This window comes from Vanessa atalanta, chromosome 25, assembly GCF_905147765.1.
Source record: "Vanessa atalanta chromosome 25, ilVanAtal1.2, whole genome shotgun sequence".
In the NCBI taxonomy this organism is placed as follows: domain Eukaryota; kingdom Metazoa; phylum Arthropoda; class Insecta; order Lepidoptera; family Nymphalidae; genus Vanessa; species Vanessa atalanta.
The window spans coordinates 6,172,410-6,191,181 of NC_061895.1; the positions used below are offsets into that span (position 1 = coordinate 6,172,410).

The following is an 18,772-nucleotide window of genomic DNA, read 5'->3' on the forward strand; positions in this document are numbered from 1 at the left end:
TTGAGGAACAAACGTCCATCGCCGTTATAATATGAGATATAGCTCACTACAGCCGTCATATACAACGAAATGATAAACTAAAAGATAATATTATTGAATAGTTTTCGTAAAAAAATTGCATACGGTATTCGTTTTACGATTCGAGAATATTTTGGCACAAAATTATTCAATATCGTATCGCAATCGTCTCGTATAAAAAGCATCTATTGTGTCTTAGTCATAGCTATTGTTCCTTGAGCTATTAATTAAATTCGAAATATAATAAATGGTGTCTTGTTACGATATAATACAATGGAATACATATGTATTGTTAATTATATTATTGTAAATGTTTAGCTGATATAAGTAGAGTTGATATTGAGAAATGAAATAAATAATAGTGGTGAAATTTGTGTCAGACTGGTAGGTAAATATACTGTTTATAATATAAGTTCATTGTCACATTTGCACAAGAAATATTTTATTTTCATTATTAGCAGCCCGTAAATGTCCCACTGCTGGGATAAAGGCCTCCTCTCCCTTTGAGGAGAAGGTTTGGAGCATATTCCACAACGCTGCTCCAATGCGGGTTGCCGGAATACACATGTGACTGAATTTCGTTGAAATTAGACACATGCAGGTTTCCTCACGATGTTTTCCTTCACCGCCGAGCACGAGATGAATTATAAACACAAATTAAGCACATGAAATTTCAGTGGTGCCTGCCTGGTTTTGAACCCGAAATCATCGGTTAAGATGCACGCGTTCTAACCACTGGGCCATCTCGGCTCTATTTTATTTTAAGGATATTATTATTATACTTTAATGAATTTATATCTTCTACGTACACCCCTACCTATATCTATCTCTGTTTCTTTCCTCTAACTTTAGGTTGCCTGGAAGAGATCGCTGTTTTAGTGATGATGCCGTCGATTAATGGATTTTAATGGCCTTACTTGAGCCTCGTTTGCCTAGTGATTAGACGATGTGTATCTTAACCGATGATTCCGAGTTCAAGTCCTAATAACTACTGATTTTTCAAGCAGGAGAATTACGAATTACATTCATCACAATAAAAAATAATCATCTGCACGCATTTTAAGAAGAAGTAGAACCTCCCGCATTCGTACATAAGTGTGAGCACCTATGTTTTTAAAAAGGGCTAACGATCCGCCTTATATATTGTACTCAATATATAAGGCGTAATATTTTATATTGAAAATATAACATGACTTCAAACAGCGGGGCGGTGTAGTAACGTCACCGCGGGTTAAACCGCGCGTAGAAGCTAGTTATGAAATATTTGGCTCTGTGCTGTTTAATAGCAGAGATGCATTTAGCAGTAATGTTTTATGTTTTAAAGTTATAATGAAATATTTATGAACCTAATTTATTTACTGGTATGAATTAGAATCTGTATCACTTTTAGACTTAAGACTGCTCTTTCTTTATCCTTCAGAAAAATTATGACTCTAACCTTATTTTAATAAAAAAGTAATTTTAAAAAAAAATATAGCTGGTGTCGAACATGAATATCTGTGCAGGTATTTAAAAGTTACCATGGAATAAAAAAAACTCGCACACACACATGAACCCCGGCGACATGGCCCCCTATTTTGGGCAGTCGTGTAAAAATAATAATAAATACATAATAAGAATACTTAAATCATCAAAAACTTACTCTGTAGTACGCGTTGACGATAAAAACTTGGCAATTTTTCCTTTAGAGGAGGTGCCAGCTTAAGGATTTCGAGTAAAATATTTATTCATCATCTGTTTTCAAAAGGTACACTAATTTCACATCACACGAAGTATTCGTTATGTCGAAATGCATATTGAAACTGTGTGAATTTCCAAATTTGAACTCTTTATTTGAAAGCTTGCATTTCATGGATACGTAATACGTGGGGAGACCATAATTTTCAATATATTTCGGATATTTAAATACAATTTCTTAGACTATAAATTGGTAAACGTGATGCTTCAATAATGAAGTAAATAATATGACTTTTTTTATAAATCACGGTATTTTTTGACATCAATCCGATATAGAAAATCTTGAGACATACTGATCATAGTGAGGTAAAAAGGGAAGGTCGTCTGATACAAGGTTTGAATGAATGAAATTTACTTTATTGTACACCACAAACAGAAATAAAGAAACACACAGAATAAAAAGTAAAACAAAGTTAGTAAAATACTAAAAAATAAATGTTGATTATGAGTGTCGTACAATGGACGGACTTATGGCTAATTAGCCATCTCTTCCAGACAACCCAAGATACTAAGGTATTTGATACTAACGTCCACATTCAAATTCATTCAGATTGTATTTAACTAACACGACTTTGTATTTTTAAATGTTGAAAAGGAGTAACTACTGTATTTCTTACCGGTTCTTCTGGGTAGAATCTGCATTCCGAACCGGTGGTAGCTTCACATATACTCATATAGTTTGTTAAATGACGATTCAAAAGCGTTTGTAAGTATATTTTGATTTTGATTCAATCATCGTATTAACTTTGGATAAATATTTCCGGCTTAAAATAATTTAAATCTTTTGAGTCCCATTACGCTAAAAATATATCCTGAATTTCGCAAAGTTTTCTAGACAAACAGTATGTACCAGAATCCCAGAAATATCTTTGAAATCATCTCGTCTAGTCACCCTAAATTTAAAAGTATTTTCGGGTCAAATTGCAAGACGCTGACGGAACAGCAAACAGAAATACGTTCTATTAGTTTTACTTCGTTCACTTCAACAAATTTTAGCGGAATAAGATTTTTCCTTTCTAAATCTCAGTATTGATTCAACAGGATTCTCATTAAATAACTCTCAGTTTTCGGAACTTATCAAAACTTTGTTGGAATTCGCTGATTCGAATGTCGCGTAGATGTTGACGTCTTATTTGAGAAAACAATTAACGTCAAATTCTAATAAGCAAATAAAATTATGCATCAACGTAAATCTGGTCGCTCACCAAAAGAAGTGTTTTTATCGAGAATACATTTATGCATTCTGTGCTTTCTTACAAAAGAGTATTTATGTAAAGATTTTAAATAATAATCTAAATTCACTAAGTAATATTTTTTATCCTTAACGATTTAATAAAAGAAAAAAAAAACAATTTGAAAACAAGTCATGGGCACAGGACGAAATGCAATAATACAACCATAGCATAATATCGATTTAAAACGCTAAGATTACTTTTACGGCAAATTTTCACGTACCATTAAGTTACCGAAACGAATTAGTGATAATACCAGCACTCGCTGATGACTGTCAGGAAACGAGCGAGAAAAAATATACTCTAGTCATAAGTTACTTTATGGGAAATGTTTATTTATGCAAAAAGATACGCTATAGTTATATCATTACTGGCGTTAAGGGCATCGTCGGTCGGGGAACGGGCTTTTAATGCTTGCAAGAAATATGCTCTATCTATGTTAGAATGTCACAATATTTTAAATCCAAGTTTTAGAGTTCGAGTGCCCGTTGACTTGCTGTTGTATCCTCACATGGCTTTGATTGGGTTTCGAAAGCATGTTCAAGATCTGCCGATCTGGAAATGCGGTGGATCACTCATAAGTGAAAAGTGGGTTTTAACCGCTGCACATTGTGTTGAAGACCCTTCAGATGGAATAGCAAGTATTATTAGAATTGGTACTGCCACTTTCGAATTCGATGAAGTCGAAGAATTAGCTCAAGAAAGAGAAATCGATGAGATAATTTCTCATCCAGAATATAAACCACCATCTAAATATCATGATATTGCTTTGATGAAAGGCAAACCAGACTTTGTTCTGAGTAGAAATATACGATTGGCATGCTTAAATCTTAATTACACAGATAGTATGAAGCTGACAGTTATCGGTTTTGGTAAAACGGTATCCAATGCTCTAACTGGAAGTGAAACATTAATGAAGGTAGATGTAGACATTGTTAATAGTAAAATTTGTAACAGATCTATGCGATATATGATAAAGAGAAAAGTTTTGGCTCAGGGCATAACTGAAAATCAACTTTGCGCTGGCGATTACGAACATGGGGGTAAAGATACTTGTCAAGGGGATTCAGGTGGACCTTTGCAAGTGATGGATGAGAGAGTTGATTGCATTAATACTTTTCCTCTGCATAGAATAGTTGGAGTCACATCTTTTGGTAGAGATTGTGGAAGAAAAATGGCACCAGGTGTTTACACGAGAGTTTCAAAATACGTTGAATGGATTGAAAATATTGTATGGCCTGATTATTCAGTATCGCAAAAAGTAATAAAGGATACTATGATGAATGACACTGAAAATTGTTAAAATTTTACATGCAACTGTAAATCTTAAAGACGAGTTTTTGCACTAGGAAGTACTTAATAGCTGATGCTTACAAAGATCGAAACCATTGAGATACTCCATTGAACCTTTGGGACATTACCACAGAACAGTTTATTGGTGAACGCATTTTTTTATGGAACTAATCCAGAATGTATACCTTGAATATGAAATTATTTGATACGCAGCGTCATTTATGATATACTAGTATATCTATAAAACAAATACATTTTGTGAATTCTATAATTCACAATAACTTCCCGATCCCGTCTATAACGAACGAAATAAACTAACTTATAATTAAAAATTTGCATACTTACAATAATCTCCATATAAAATACTCCAGCCTCTTGGATATAGTTCTCTTTGAATATTTTAGTTATGATATATATTGAAGGATAGGGTCTCACCTGAAACAAAAGGAGTGTTCTTTGAAAAAAACCGTCAAGATTGAAGCCGCAAGGGACAGGTGCGGAATAAAAAATATATATGTAAGTGTTACGTTTGGGAGCGAACGGGTGTGGAATGAAGATGGTGTTCATAGCAAATGGGGAAGTGTGTCAGTTGAAAAATATATTTTCTTTGTTTTTTTTTCGTGGAATTCAGATTCGGTATTAGATTAGTTTTTGATACAATGTCAATTTGACACCAACTTAGATAATAATTTACCTTGTATTCTAGCAGTAGGACGTGATCTTTGATTTTTGTGATTTTCCTTTTATTTATTTTAAACACTTTTTATGTTAAAAGTTAGCTCTCCAGTTCGTAACTAAGGTAATTCGCCCGGCTGATGTAACGTTGAAAAATAGACAATTAAAGTTAGAGAAAGTTAGAAAGTCGTTTTATTACGGAAAATACAATTCGTAACTTACACTTGAATCAGGCAATTTTCTGTTTAGAAAATTGTCTGATTGAAGTGTCAGTTTTTATTAATGACAAAAAATACTTTTTAATCTAAAAAAATGTTCTGACTGACTATCATAAAGGCTAGATTATATTTTATTCCCTAATGCTTGAAAAGTCATTTTTTTCATCCCACAAAAACAAATAGATATTGTTAAATGTTTTTTGTTATTAAAGAAATGCCTCGTGATTAAATTGAACTTTATTTATTTTTTTATTTCATGGTTAAGGCCGTGACTAAAACTAGACTATATTATACATTAACATATCATGTTTTTTTATGTATCTAATATTACTTCAATATTAATTCAGATTTTACGCCATAGCTCCGTAACTAATATACTTATTAAATCGAAAAAAACAACGTGAGGAAACTTGAATGTGTGGAATGAAAATCTGCCAAGTGTTTCCTTACCCACAATGAAGCAGCATGGTTCAAACTCCCACCTCAAAAGGAGGAGTCCTTATTCCAGACATTTACAGCCTGAGATTTCTCAAAAAGATATTTCATTTGTGTTAGAGCAGAAATAAGTTATTAAAATAATCCAAGATATATATCAATACCGTTTAAGATTGAAATAATATGGACGCTATATTTCAAAGGAGATGAACTTTCTTTCTGAGAATCGTTTTAAATTTACCATTAATAAGTTCAGTTTAAATTGAAATATTAATTTATATTATATCAGACATAAGTATTTTATTACAAAATGATTATAATTTTTTTTTCATTTATTTTTATTTTGGTAACGATAACAACATGTCCTGTAGTTTCACCTGTGAGGATTTAAAATTATTAAGCCTGTGTTATTTTGACACAAATTGTTTAGTCATATCTATTTCTAAATCTATTAAATTTTAAGGTAGAACATACTAGGTGACCCAAATGAATGTTTAACTGAAATAAATATATATTTTTTTGCTTTATCATGATCGGCCTCGTAGGAGACACCCTTAAGACGTGAAAAAAACAATCAAACATTTGTAAAGTTTATCGGATAGGTTGACGTATATAGTCGTCTACTGTTCGACTTCGTAGCGTGAACTTGTCTTCCTTCCTTCCTTCCTTCCTCAATAACAGGCCTATTTTACGCAATAAGATTCTTCATACAATATATCCAGCTTTATACAATACTATATAGATAGCTTAGGTATGAATGTTTTTTTAATTAATTGAATGTAGGACTTTATGCAAGCCCATTTGGGTAGATCACACTTATGTACTTATCTTAAGCAATACTTAGTATAGTCGTGTTCCGGTTTGAATGGACCTAACATCTTAGTTTACAAAGTTAGTAGCGCGTTGTTTGTGCAAGAAATAGTTAAAATTTCAGACATGGGTGTCCAAGTCTGTCCGCCTATTGATGCCAAACAAAATGATGCAAATATTCATAATAAATTATAATGGAAATTGGGACTACGAATTTTCATTAAAGTATTGAAGAGTTTGGACATTAATATAAAGTTATTCTAAGACATTTTCTTAGTAGATTGTAATTTTATTTTTCTTTTCGTATTTTATTTCAATTATATAAATGTATTCGTATCTGTGATGAATTGCTAATCGTAATAGTTCCTCGGCTGTTAAGATGATTCAATGAAATTTTAAAGCAACTCTGTAATAGGAACTTCCCGAAGAATCTTAATCTTATCTTTGTGGTAAACAAATTCCTTTAAAACTGTTTTTCTTTAAGCTTCCGCCGGAAGTCGTTTCTCTATTAACGTCGCTTCTTTATTCCGCAAATAGCTTTTGCTACTTAGTTCAGTTTTTTGCATTTTTTTTTGAAAAACAATCTCTCCAATGGCCGACTTGGCGATAGGAATTTTATTACATTTTTCCGAAAAGTACTGGTTGAAATATTATCGTCTCATCTCACCGGTAGCAACAACATTACAACATTAACAGCGTGTAAATTTCCCACTGCTGGGCTAAATCCTCCTCTCCCTTTGAGGAGAAGGTTTGGAGCATAGCTCCAATGCGGACTGGTAGATACACATGTTGCAGAATTTCGTTGAAATTTGACACATGCAGGTTTCCTCACGATGTTTTCCTTCACCGCTGAGCACGGGATGAATAATAAACACAAATTAAGCACATGAAAATTTAGTTATGCTTGCCTGGATTTGGGCCCGCAATCATCGGTTAAGATGCACGCGGTCTAACCACTGGGCCATCTCGGCTCTGAGATCGTCTCATATCACCGGTAGAAATCTTATTATAAATATTATCAATTATTTATTATTTGGTTTATGATTGTCTCGATGATCTTGTGCCTAGTTCATAAGGCCGCAGATCCTTGGGTTTGATTGGACGGAGTCGGCCTATTAGAAGATTAGAAGAACTTCCTATTTAAAAATTAACAAACAAACAAATTTTACCTCTTCATACTATTTAAAGGTAACTTTGTCCGGCGGTTTTGGGTAGATCCAAAATATTTTTACGCGTGAACATCACGAGTTTGATCAGATTCCTGGAATATCCTGAAGATCGGCAGTTAATGAAATAACTCGGTTTAATCAAGCGACCGTTGTCCGTGTATCCGAATCTATTTAGACCCTAATCTTGGGTCTTAATTGAATATTTTAATTGGGTCGAACCTTTGACATATTTTAAGTGATTTTTTCTACTGCGATTTGTAGACGACTATTAACCATGACTTAAAGCACTTAATAAGTTTTTATCGATGATGAGGTATGAACCTCTGATCTCGGGATTTATCGAGACATTTAGCCAGTAGATCAACAAGGAAGTAAATTATATATAACACCCTAAAATAAATTCTGTGTATATAATTGTATGTAAATTATGACCTTCAATCATAGAATCGCATGAACTTTCGAAATTCAATTTTCATCAGGCGGTTATCAAATTGAAAGTGTCTTATTGAAACTTTTCCAATCATTGAGATTCAAGACACTTATGTTTGGATTCGTTGAATAGACCGCGTTTTTAAATCCCGCCTTTTCAAACCCGTCTGTTGGCCCGTGTTATCGGTTTTCATATTGGAGTCATTTCAAGACTTAATCTTTGAACTGATTAATTTCGTACCCTGGTTTTAGCGTCAGGGTTTTATACGTCAGATAATGTCGGGGTCACGAGATATAACGTACACGGGGTATCAATTAGAGATATAAAAAAACCAGTAGACGAATGATTTTTACGTTCATTTATTTGCTGAACACAATTTTTAAATTATTAAAATTTTAGATACAAAATTGTTCCAAATAAGGATGGTTACATAAAAGATGAAACTTTATCTGTTTCTCATATTAAACAGTATTCATATACTGTTTAATATGAGAAAACTTCATCACTTAAGATTTTATTTTTTTATTTAATTTGATATTTAAGATTTACTTGCCATGAATGTGCACAATTTCATTTCTGTCGTATATTACTTATAGTTAAACAAAATATTCTTGGTTTAAATAAGCTCTTATAAGCTTTTATATGAATATTGTACATGGTTTAATTAAATATAAACCTACCATTAGTGCAGAATATAAATTTTACAGAGACATGGAACTCAGTTACTCTTTATTATCAGCCATGAACATGTGTTTTTAGAATACACTATAGATAGGTAGGACGGTCAAATGGGTCACCTGATGGTAAGTGGTTGCCATCGTGACGTGATTTGTTCATAAAGTTTAAAATTCCTAATACTCTACACCGATTCCAACGACATAGCTCACCTAGATATAGTTAATATTCGGAGTTCTACAACACAGGTTAATGTAGGTTATATTGACATCAGGTTGGACATGACGTCGCCGTGTCGAGGCTTAAGGTCTGTATTACAAAGCAATATCCATATACAGAATGATGGAATATGTACTTTTAAATTCATATAATATATTAGCATTACCCGCGGGATCACTCGCTTAAGATTCAATTTGTGATTATAACACTAAATAAATGTCTGAAAGCTTTTTTATTACGGAAATAAAATATCGCAAATTTTATTTTGGCCGACATTAAAAAAAAAAAATCAGGGAAGCCGGAAGCCGAACGGCATTATCACAAACAATGTAATGTAGAATTTTACACGACTTTTAGTAATAAAGAGAACAACCATGAAGATTTTGGGCAAAAGTAATCGTTTCAGTAGTTTGCAAGTTTATCGATTACAAACACACAAAAAAAAATCTTTATAATATTGGTAATAAAATAGACATGTTTAAGGTACGTTGAAATCCACAACCCGTTGTTCAAAACGCGTTATGTCTAATTCAGGAAACAATTTACTAATGGTGATGCGGTGTCAATGCAGGTAGGATTTAGCAGTTCTATTGTAGAAGAGCTTGGGAAAATGCTGCTTGCAATCCTGCCACCGTTCCACGAGATCATGATCTGTACAGTAATTGTTTTAAATTTTTATTTGTATATCATTGAAGTTAATTAATATATTGTTTTATGAAAGAAATGTCTCGTGCAATTATGAAAACCAACGTATAGGGATACGCTATTTTTTTAAGTCATATATGTAGGCAGACTGGTAAATGGGCAAACTGATGGTAAGTGGTCACTATTGCAGGCGGACATTGGTATTTTAAGATATATTAATCATTCATTATATCACCAATACGCCAACAACCTTGGCGACTAAGATGTTATGTCCGTTGTGTGTGTAGTTACACTGGCTCACTCATCCTTCAAACCGGAACACAACATTACTAAGTACTGTTGCTTGGCGGTAGAATACATTGACGAGTGGGTGGTACCTAACTAGACTGCACATTAGAGCCGATGATGGACATCACATTCGAGTTGGTACTTACAGAATATGTATACTCAACGCGTACTAACTTTTTTAATTACTTCAACGCGTTTTCTAGTGTCATTAAATCGTCCACAACACTTGTTTGATTAAAGGAATATTAAATTCACGCTGGTCACGTTAATAATCTGAGATTAAAATGGGTGAAACTGCGAAGCGCAGCTATTTATAGAAACATATTCAATAAAACCTTCTTCGAAATGAACTGCATCTTGTTTGTTTTTGTACATAATATGCTTAAATATTATGTACATTAATTAATTGTTTTCTCGTTTAAAACTTAGCCAATGATTGCGGGTTTAAACTCGGGGAAGTACCACTGAGTTTTCGTGTGCTTAATTTGTGTTTATAATTCATCTCGAGCTTCTGAAGTAAAACATTGTGAGGGAACTGCATGTGTCTGATTTCAATGAAATTCTGGCACATGTGCATCCAACGACTCTCATTGGTACAGCGTGGTGGAGTAGGTTCCCAACCTTCTCCTCAATATGGTGAGAAGGTCCAAACCCAGCAGTGGGACACTTACAGGCTGTAACTTTAGTATAGACAGATGAGGTCAATAAAATATTGTTTTTGTAAGTTTAAGACTAATTATTGTAGAGCAGTAATTTCTGATATTTAAGATAACTCTGTTTTAACTAAAACTTTAATATAATTTTTTATTTACACGCGAAGTCAGCAAGTTTCCAATAGTCCAGAACTTGTTTTCGATCGAGTTTCTTTACTTTTTCTTTGAAACAAATTAAGTTACAGTTCCCTGCGTATTTTGCGGCGAGATATACCTATATATCAACTTTAAGTTTTTGAACAGAAATAGAGTTTGAAACATTTCATATTAATCTGGGAATCTATTCTATCATAAACTTATGTCTGTGAAAATCTATAAAAATATATTTTTCTTTTTATTGTCTTCTTGACATCAACAGATATATCTAAAAGTTTAAATATTGAGTTTTTCTTCTGCAAATGCTCTCATATTACTGGTATTCTTTACTGTGTAATATACTAGTTTCTATCCCAGCTTTCCCTGCGTGTTAATGAAAGGGGGGAAGGCGTTGGTAGATTTTAGGTGTCCTATTTTCTCTCCTATAGCCCTCACAGCGTGTGTGCAAAACTTCATGCTGATCGATAGAGAAGTTAAGACGTAAAATCATAACAAACACACTTATTTATTATATCATTTATGATATTAAATATTTAGCTTGAACAACTACAGGCGCAAGGGCAATAACATCTTAGTTCCCCAGGTTGGAGGCGCATTGGTGATGTAAGGAATGGTTAACAATTTTTAAGGCGCCAATGTCTATCCGCCTTCTCCTTCCTTCCTTCATTCCTTCTCCTCAAAGGGAGATGAGGCCTTAGCCCAGCGGTGGGAAATTTACAGGCTACTAATGTAATGTAAATGTAATGCAATGTTTTTCAATCCCGTGTGAATTAAAGCAATACCAAAAATAAGTTTAAATATTCATCTATAAAACCGTATAAAATAGAAAGAGACAAAGATAAAAAAAAAGAAAGAGAGAGTGGAGGCTCTACATTCGTCCCAAAGGAGTTAATTTCTCGTGACCAAGTAGTGTGACCAGGTCAAAGATTGGCGGTAAATATTCACCTCTTTTCATTGATGTAACCGTTTTAAGAGGCCCTTATAAGCTCCGTTCCATATTTAATTGAGATTGCCACCTAGACTAAGGTCCGACTTCATTACAGTTACTATAGAACAAACGGAGTGAAGTTCGTAAGATCAACATTGGGCGTCCTTGCATTGCTAATATCAGATGTAACTGTCAAAAGGTCAACAAACCTAAAACAACAGAGAAGTGGAAATATGCAAATGTTACTAAATACGAAGACTTTGACTTGGTCTAAGATTAGTTGAGAGGAATTTCGAAGTTACTTCACAGGTTAATCAGGTATGAGAATATAAAGAGATAAACTTCGACTTTTAAGGGTTACGGCGTTTTGTACGATGTTATAAATAAATAATCAATCAGATCCCAATTTAAGTAGCTAAAGCACTTGTGTTATGGAAATCAGAAGTAACAACGGTACCACAAACACCCAGACCCAAGACAATATAGAGAACTAATGAACTTTTTCTACAGCGACTCGGCCGGGAATCCAAATCGGGACCTCGGAGTGGCGTACCCATGGAAACCGGTGTACACACTGCCCGACCACGGAGGTCGTCGCTGTTATGTTATAGGGCTTTAAAAATTACATGAAATATTGTAAAATAATACTAAATAAAACCACGAGAAAATAAATAAATAATAAAATAACGTTCTGTATCTTTTATTTTAAAGGATGGTATATTTTTTTCATATTTAAAATTCAACCAAACGGAAGTATCAAATTGGTTCATAATTGATAGATTTCTGAGATAAGTTGATAGTTAACTATTTTTATTTTTGAATTCGGCTTATATATGTAGGTTTTCTAATCTAATAGTTGATTATATACAAATGTTGGTAATTACCATAATTAGTGGTAGGAAGATACTTCGACGAAACTTGAACTTAAACTTGTATATGTCCAACCGTCGGCCTTCTAATCTTAAACTTTAAGAATAAACTTTAAACCTTCGTCATGCTTAAAGTTAATCCTACCACACTATTCCATTGCAAATTGCTTGATGTGTGGCAGAAAATCATACAATGATACATACATACATGCTTTCCTCATAGTTTTCAGTGTCAGCCTGAATTAAAAAAAACAAACTTAAAATGTATATATTCTATTATACAATTGTATCTACACAGACATATTATCCGTGGCTTTGGTGTATCTTTAAGCTGATTTTATTTTTATTTTTGTGTGCGTGCATATTTTTATTACCAGACAAATTCAAAATTTAAGTATGACTGATATAAACAATAATAATAATTATTATATTTTTATCGATATAATATGGTATTTATTAATAAATATTTAAAATATTTGCTATAGAATTGCAAATATTGTCGTTCGATGTTATATTCATAAAGTAAACTTAATTCTGACTACGATCAATCGTGTTCAGCATATGCATAATGATAACACGCAACCGACGGGCAACGCCAAGCGGCGTGTATGTATATCACGTGCATTACCAAATACGAATATATGAATTGTGATCACTGTTTGTAGGGTTGCCATATCATCTGACATTATTATTATTAACTTTATTACTTAATCCCTTTATAATTATGATTTTATTGACTATACAACAAGCTGTCTGTCCCGACTTCGTACGCCTTAATTTATTATAAAGCGACAAATTTAAGGAGGAGTACATTGTTGGTGATTGGTGATTGGACATTTCTCCCCCTTAAAGTTGTCATGAGAACACCTATACGTTAGGTATTTTCTCTCTATACTCATAAATATATCGATTATAATAAAAAAAACACGGTTTTGTTTTATTTATCAATTTTTATTATTATAATATTTGTTTTTTTTTGTTTTTCAAAATGTTGACGAGATTATTGAATTTTAAATAAAGAACTTAGGACGGGGAATACCCGTTTGAGACCACTGTGGAATTCATTCTAAGCATCATTGTTTTTTGTTTGAAAGTCCAGATCATTTAAAAATTTCATCGTCGTTCAGCCCTGTCGCAAATAGTTTCCCCATAATAGCTCGATGCGATTGCGCGTGTAACAGACGGCTTAAAACTTTAATGCTTAATCGTCATTGGACGTTAGTAAATTAATAGTGATTAAGGGATGGTTTTATTGTTAGCCGGATTTATAACTATGCTTTGATGTGGTTTTTAAATGTAATTGTTATTTTTATTTCGGATTTAGTAATGTTATACGATATTTTTTTGTAAATATATATATAAAGAATAGGCGGATGAGCTAAAGGACCACGTGATGGTAAGTGGTGACCCTTTCTGTAAGAAATATTACATTAGCATACATACATTAGTAGCCTGTAAATTTTCCCACTGCTGGGCTAAAGGCCTCCTCTCCCTTTGAGGAGAAGGTTCGGAGCATATTCCACCACGCTGCTCCAATGCGGGTTGGTGGAATACACATGTGGCAGAATTTCGTTGAAATTAGACACATGCAGGTTTCCTCACGATGTTTTCCTTCACCGCCGAGCACGAGATGAATTATAAACACAAATTAAGCACATGAAAATTCATTGGTGCCTGCCTGGGTTTGAACCCGAAATCATCGGTTAAGATGCACGCGTTCTAACCACTGGGCCATCTCGACTCAGAAATACCATTGCGTAACCAACATTGGGAACTGAATAAACTCAACAAGTTGGTGGAACCTAAACTGATGGGATTGCCCAAAACCACTACCATTACCGACAAACGTTGTAAATTTAAATTTATTAAGGTTTTTATTTATAAAAATAAAAGTTCACTTGAAAGGAATAATTAAGCTAAACATATGTATCTAATAAGTTAGGATCAAAATAAATACGTTGGTGGTAGGGCTTTGTGCAAGCCCGTCTGGGTAGGTACCACCCACTCATCAGATATTCTACCGCCAAATAACAGTACTCTGTATTGTTGTGTTCCGGCTAGAAGGGTGAGTGAGCCAGTGTAATCACAGGCACAAGGGACATAACATCTTAGTTCCTGAGGTCGGTGGCGCATAGGTGATGTAAGGAATATGTAGGTTAATATTTCTTACAGTGCCTTTGTCTATGGGCGGTGGTGACCACTTACCATCAGGTGGCCCATATGCTCGTCCGCCAAACAATGCCATAAAAAAAAAGAAAACAACTATAAATACAGAAACTAAAAAGCTATACGCTTTAAATAAAAACAATATCGAATACGTATTAAATCAAGATGTGATAACCTTGAAGCTGTATTGAATTCAATAATCATCAGTAATAAAAAAAAAAAGAAATTATACCCGGACATAAACATTCATAGAAACGAATCAAATAGTAAATTTAAACACTGATAATCCAATGTAACACAATATTTTTCACAAATATAAACACAGTATTAAGAACGTGACGTCACCGGTCAGAAGAAACGGCGTTAGTTAGGTAGTGGCATCAATCTTGTTTTTTTATATTCCATTCCTTTAATTCTATAATCGTTTTTTGCATATAACCAAAACTTAGTCAATAAATGTACGTCAATATATTTAAAAATGTTTAAATAAATTGTCATTTATAGTATATTATACATAGATGTCATATAAATCACCAACACAAAATCTATTGTAAATCAATCTACATATACACTTAATATAAACTTAATATTTTTTTTATTTTAACCAATAAGAATCCAAATATCGCTCAAGGTTTTCTATAAGCCAGCGAACAAGTCAAGAAGTCCTCGCCTCTGATTGGTTCGTTCAGACTTATGCTCAATTAGCGAGATGCATTCGCATTCCGACATTTCATTTAGCCTGCAATCTATTGACACATAGGTTTTAATTCATAAAACGTTTTCCACATTAAGTCGCTGTTTCAGTTCAATTTAAAATCAATGCAAACAAAATTCCTTTATACGTTTGGCCAATTAAAGTATACATCTAAAATAATATTGTAAATGCGAAAGTAATTCTGTCTTTTAACATCCAAATAACTAAACGAATTTGGTATGAAGCAAGCTTAAATTCTAAGGAAGGATATAGGCAATTTTTTATGCATAAAACCTAACAACCAACCCCTAAAAAACGAGCGACGCCGCGGTTGACAAGTAGTTCTAAATAAATAAAATGAAAAATGATTACGATTATTTTCATTGGTTAAAGAAAAATATAACTTTATTTATTTTTTTATTATTCTAAATATTTATTCCTAACACACCTCAATAACCGTATATACCAATCGTAATAATTTATATTCGACATGAAGAATGAGTTAATCAGTGTAACAAAAAACCCAGGAGATATGGCAATCAGGATCCACTCACTAGCAGCAGTTTCCAGCGTATTAGCAATGTAACTAAGAAATACTGTCATGCTAATTCTGTCAGAAATACCTTAATAAGTGTTAAAAGGTCTTAGGACAAATTTGATTGGTGATAAAGTATTGAAAATCAAATCAAATCAAATTCCTTTGTTAAAAATATTATAGCATTAACCTGACTTTTAGATTGTTTCGTTTGTTCGGAAAAGAGAATACCCAGACCTGAGAAGAACCGGCGACAGAAACTCAGCGGGTTTTTTTTTGGCAATTTGTTATGATTTACAAATATTCAATATAAAAAGAAAGAACCAGGAGGCGATTCTTTTATTCCCAAGGTGCTATCAACCACGAACTCACTAATTGTGTAATAATTGCATAATTTAGCATTTCGAACGCTTTCTTGGGATGTCTTATTTTTCTTAAAATGATAAGTGGTCTTTGCCCATAAACATCGGCGTTGTAAGAAATATTAACCATTTCTTACATCAACCTTGGGAACTAAGTAGTATCCCTTATGCTTGTAATTATACTAACTTAATCACCCTTCAAACTGCAACACAATAATACTAAATAGTGCAGTTTAAAGGTACAATATGTGACGATTGGGTGGTACTTAGCCAGAAGGGCTTGCCTAAGTAAATACTTCGATGTCAAATTTCATTACAATAACAATATTACTGATTTCAAAGGTATTCGACGGATTCTATTGAATTTTTCACGCAACGCATTCAAGTGAATTAATATCATGACCTAGTTTGAAGTGATTTTGACGTTTTGCCAGCCAATAACCGCAGCTGCTGCAATTCGAACAAAAAGCAGATAGCATATCGGTCCAACGACATGTTATTTATATTTATAGCTAACATAAAATAATATAATGTTATCAATTATATTTTGAATTTATTATGTAATAATAATATGATTAATGGTCACCCATTGGTCGAAATTCGACCGTAATTCATTGCTAATAAAGTATAAGATGCATTGATTCGAAAAATATGTAGGCTGAACGGGACGAAACCTTATCACTACTATAATAAAAAAAAATAAAAAAAACTTAAAAAGAAATGTCGTTGATTTTCATCTTTGATTCTCACACGCAAGATAATCTTTGGGTCACCACAACTATCTACCGCCTACGACTTGGGCATGCATGCACTGCCATACACCTGTTTAAAATTAAGAGATCACTCTTTGTGTGAATGTGGCCTAGACGAAGGTTTCTTATCCCATATACTGTTCTCCTGCTCCAAACTCCTCCATCCCATATACGACGTTCTCCCTCCTAAAGTTCGTCGTCATATTAATGTTGAATGTTTGTGTTTAGTCCACTTGGTAATTTTTATGTAAATACATTGAGCGTAATAAAAATAAGTTGTTAATATTTTTGTGATTATTCTTATATGTTATGTTAATAATATTTTACGTTTATCTAATTATTTATTATTGTGTTGTTTTAGGATATGGGTTAACAAAGAGTCTCATACTACCTATAATCTCGGTCGTACCGATCAGTGTTCATCGTGTCTTTTCGTTCTCACTTGACAGTGGCGAAATAATCTGTGCCTTTTTAGCACAAATAAAAGCCAAAAAAAGGAAAATCATTTTTGACATATCGTGTTTAATGTGTGTACAATATTTTTTTAAATTATTTTAATGTACTTCTAATGGTACAAAGCTATTGCTTCACGTATTGATATATAGATTTACCGTTGACATTATATAATATTTGTTTTAAATTTGTCGTATATTTGCTAAACTTGCTAGATGTTGTCCTGCTTATATACATACTGTATGTCATGAATCCAGACCCCAGATTGACTCGAAAAAAATATACTGTTTTTTTTGTCGAAAAATTCTCAGTAAAACCCCGAAGTTAGATTAGGTGACCAATTTCGATACGTGCACAAGATACTACGGTATAATATTTTAAATAGCACATTTCAATACAGAAAAAAATAACACTTTGTCAATGTTACTGCTGCACGAATTCAAATCTTCTTAAAGAAATGATTAGCTCATTCAAGCACAATGCTCTCGCGCTAGTTGCGGCCGAATTCAACTAACACATACAGCTCACGATGGATTCCTCACCACCGGTCGGTGGTGAACGTGTAAATTATAATAACGATATTCTATCCACTGGGTCACATTGGTTCTTTTCTCCCGTTAGAATCGAAATTGATAATTCATTGAATCTCTATTTTCTTAATTACATGATGAGCTATGATTAAATAATAAATCAACGGGAATTCATCCATAGCGGTAAATTTATTGGATAGCAACATTAGCTTGTACTATTTAATAACACGAAATCGAAGCCCTTGTTAAAAACAAAAACTAAAAATAAATAAATATAAAAGTATTTAAATGAATATAACTCTATATGTTTTTATGATGGCAAGTGTATAACAAAATTCACTCATACAGTAATCCGACGGCCGTGATGCAGCATAGCTTTTCAATGGGAACCTACCGATTACTTCTCGTGTACACTCCATACAGTAAACCCATTGTTTGTTACACGATTTCCAACAGATATTCATTGTTATGCACTAAATGTTATATAGAAAAAAGCGTCCATCACAATAAACGTGCCGAGGAATTTTGACGTAAGTAATCAAATATTACATGCGAATAAGTTTAAAGCTTGAACCATTCAACTCGATATCAAAATCAAAATATACTTTATTCAAGTACAAACAAGCACTTTTGAATCGTTATTTAACAAACTATATCAAGTGAAGCTACCACCGGTTCGGGATGTAGATTCTACCGAGAAGAACCGGCAAGAAACTCAGTAGTTACTCTTTTTCCCCCCGTTAAGAAGCTCGTATATCGAAGATTCAAACTCCATAATTTATGCGATATAGAAAGGTAATAAGTTTAAGCGCCAATAGCTCAATGGTTTA

General features: G+C 33.2%; 2 protein-coding genes across 2 annotated transcripts in view; one reads left to right on the top strand and one right to left on the bottom strand.

The window, feature by feature from the left end:
• The window catches only part of LOC125073806, a 414,713-nt gene that overhangs the window by 133,371 nt on the left and 262,570 nt on the right, over positions 1-18,772 (bottom strand). The gene's annotated exons all lie outside the window — the stretch shown is intronic.
• LOC125073807 (serine protease snake-like) lies at positions 1,274-4,346 on the top strand. Its single transcript, XM_047684866.1, has 2 exons — positions 1,274-1,290; positions 3,336-4,346. The coding sequence occupies exons 1-2, from the start codon at positions 1,274-1,276 to the stop codon at positions 4,288-4,290; spliced, it is 972 nt and encodes a 323-aa protein (XP_047540822.1). The 3' UTR covers positions 4,291-4,346.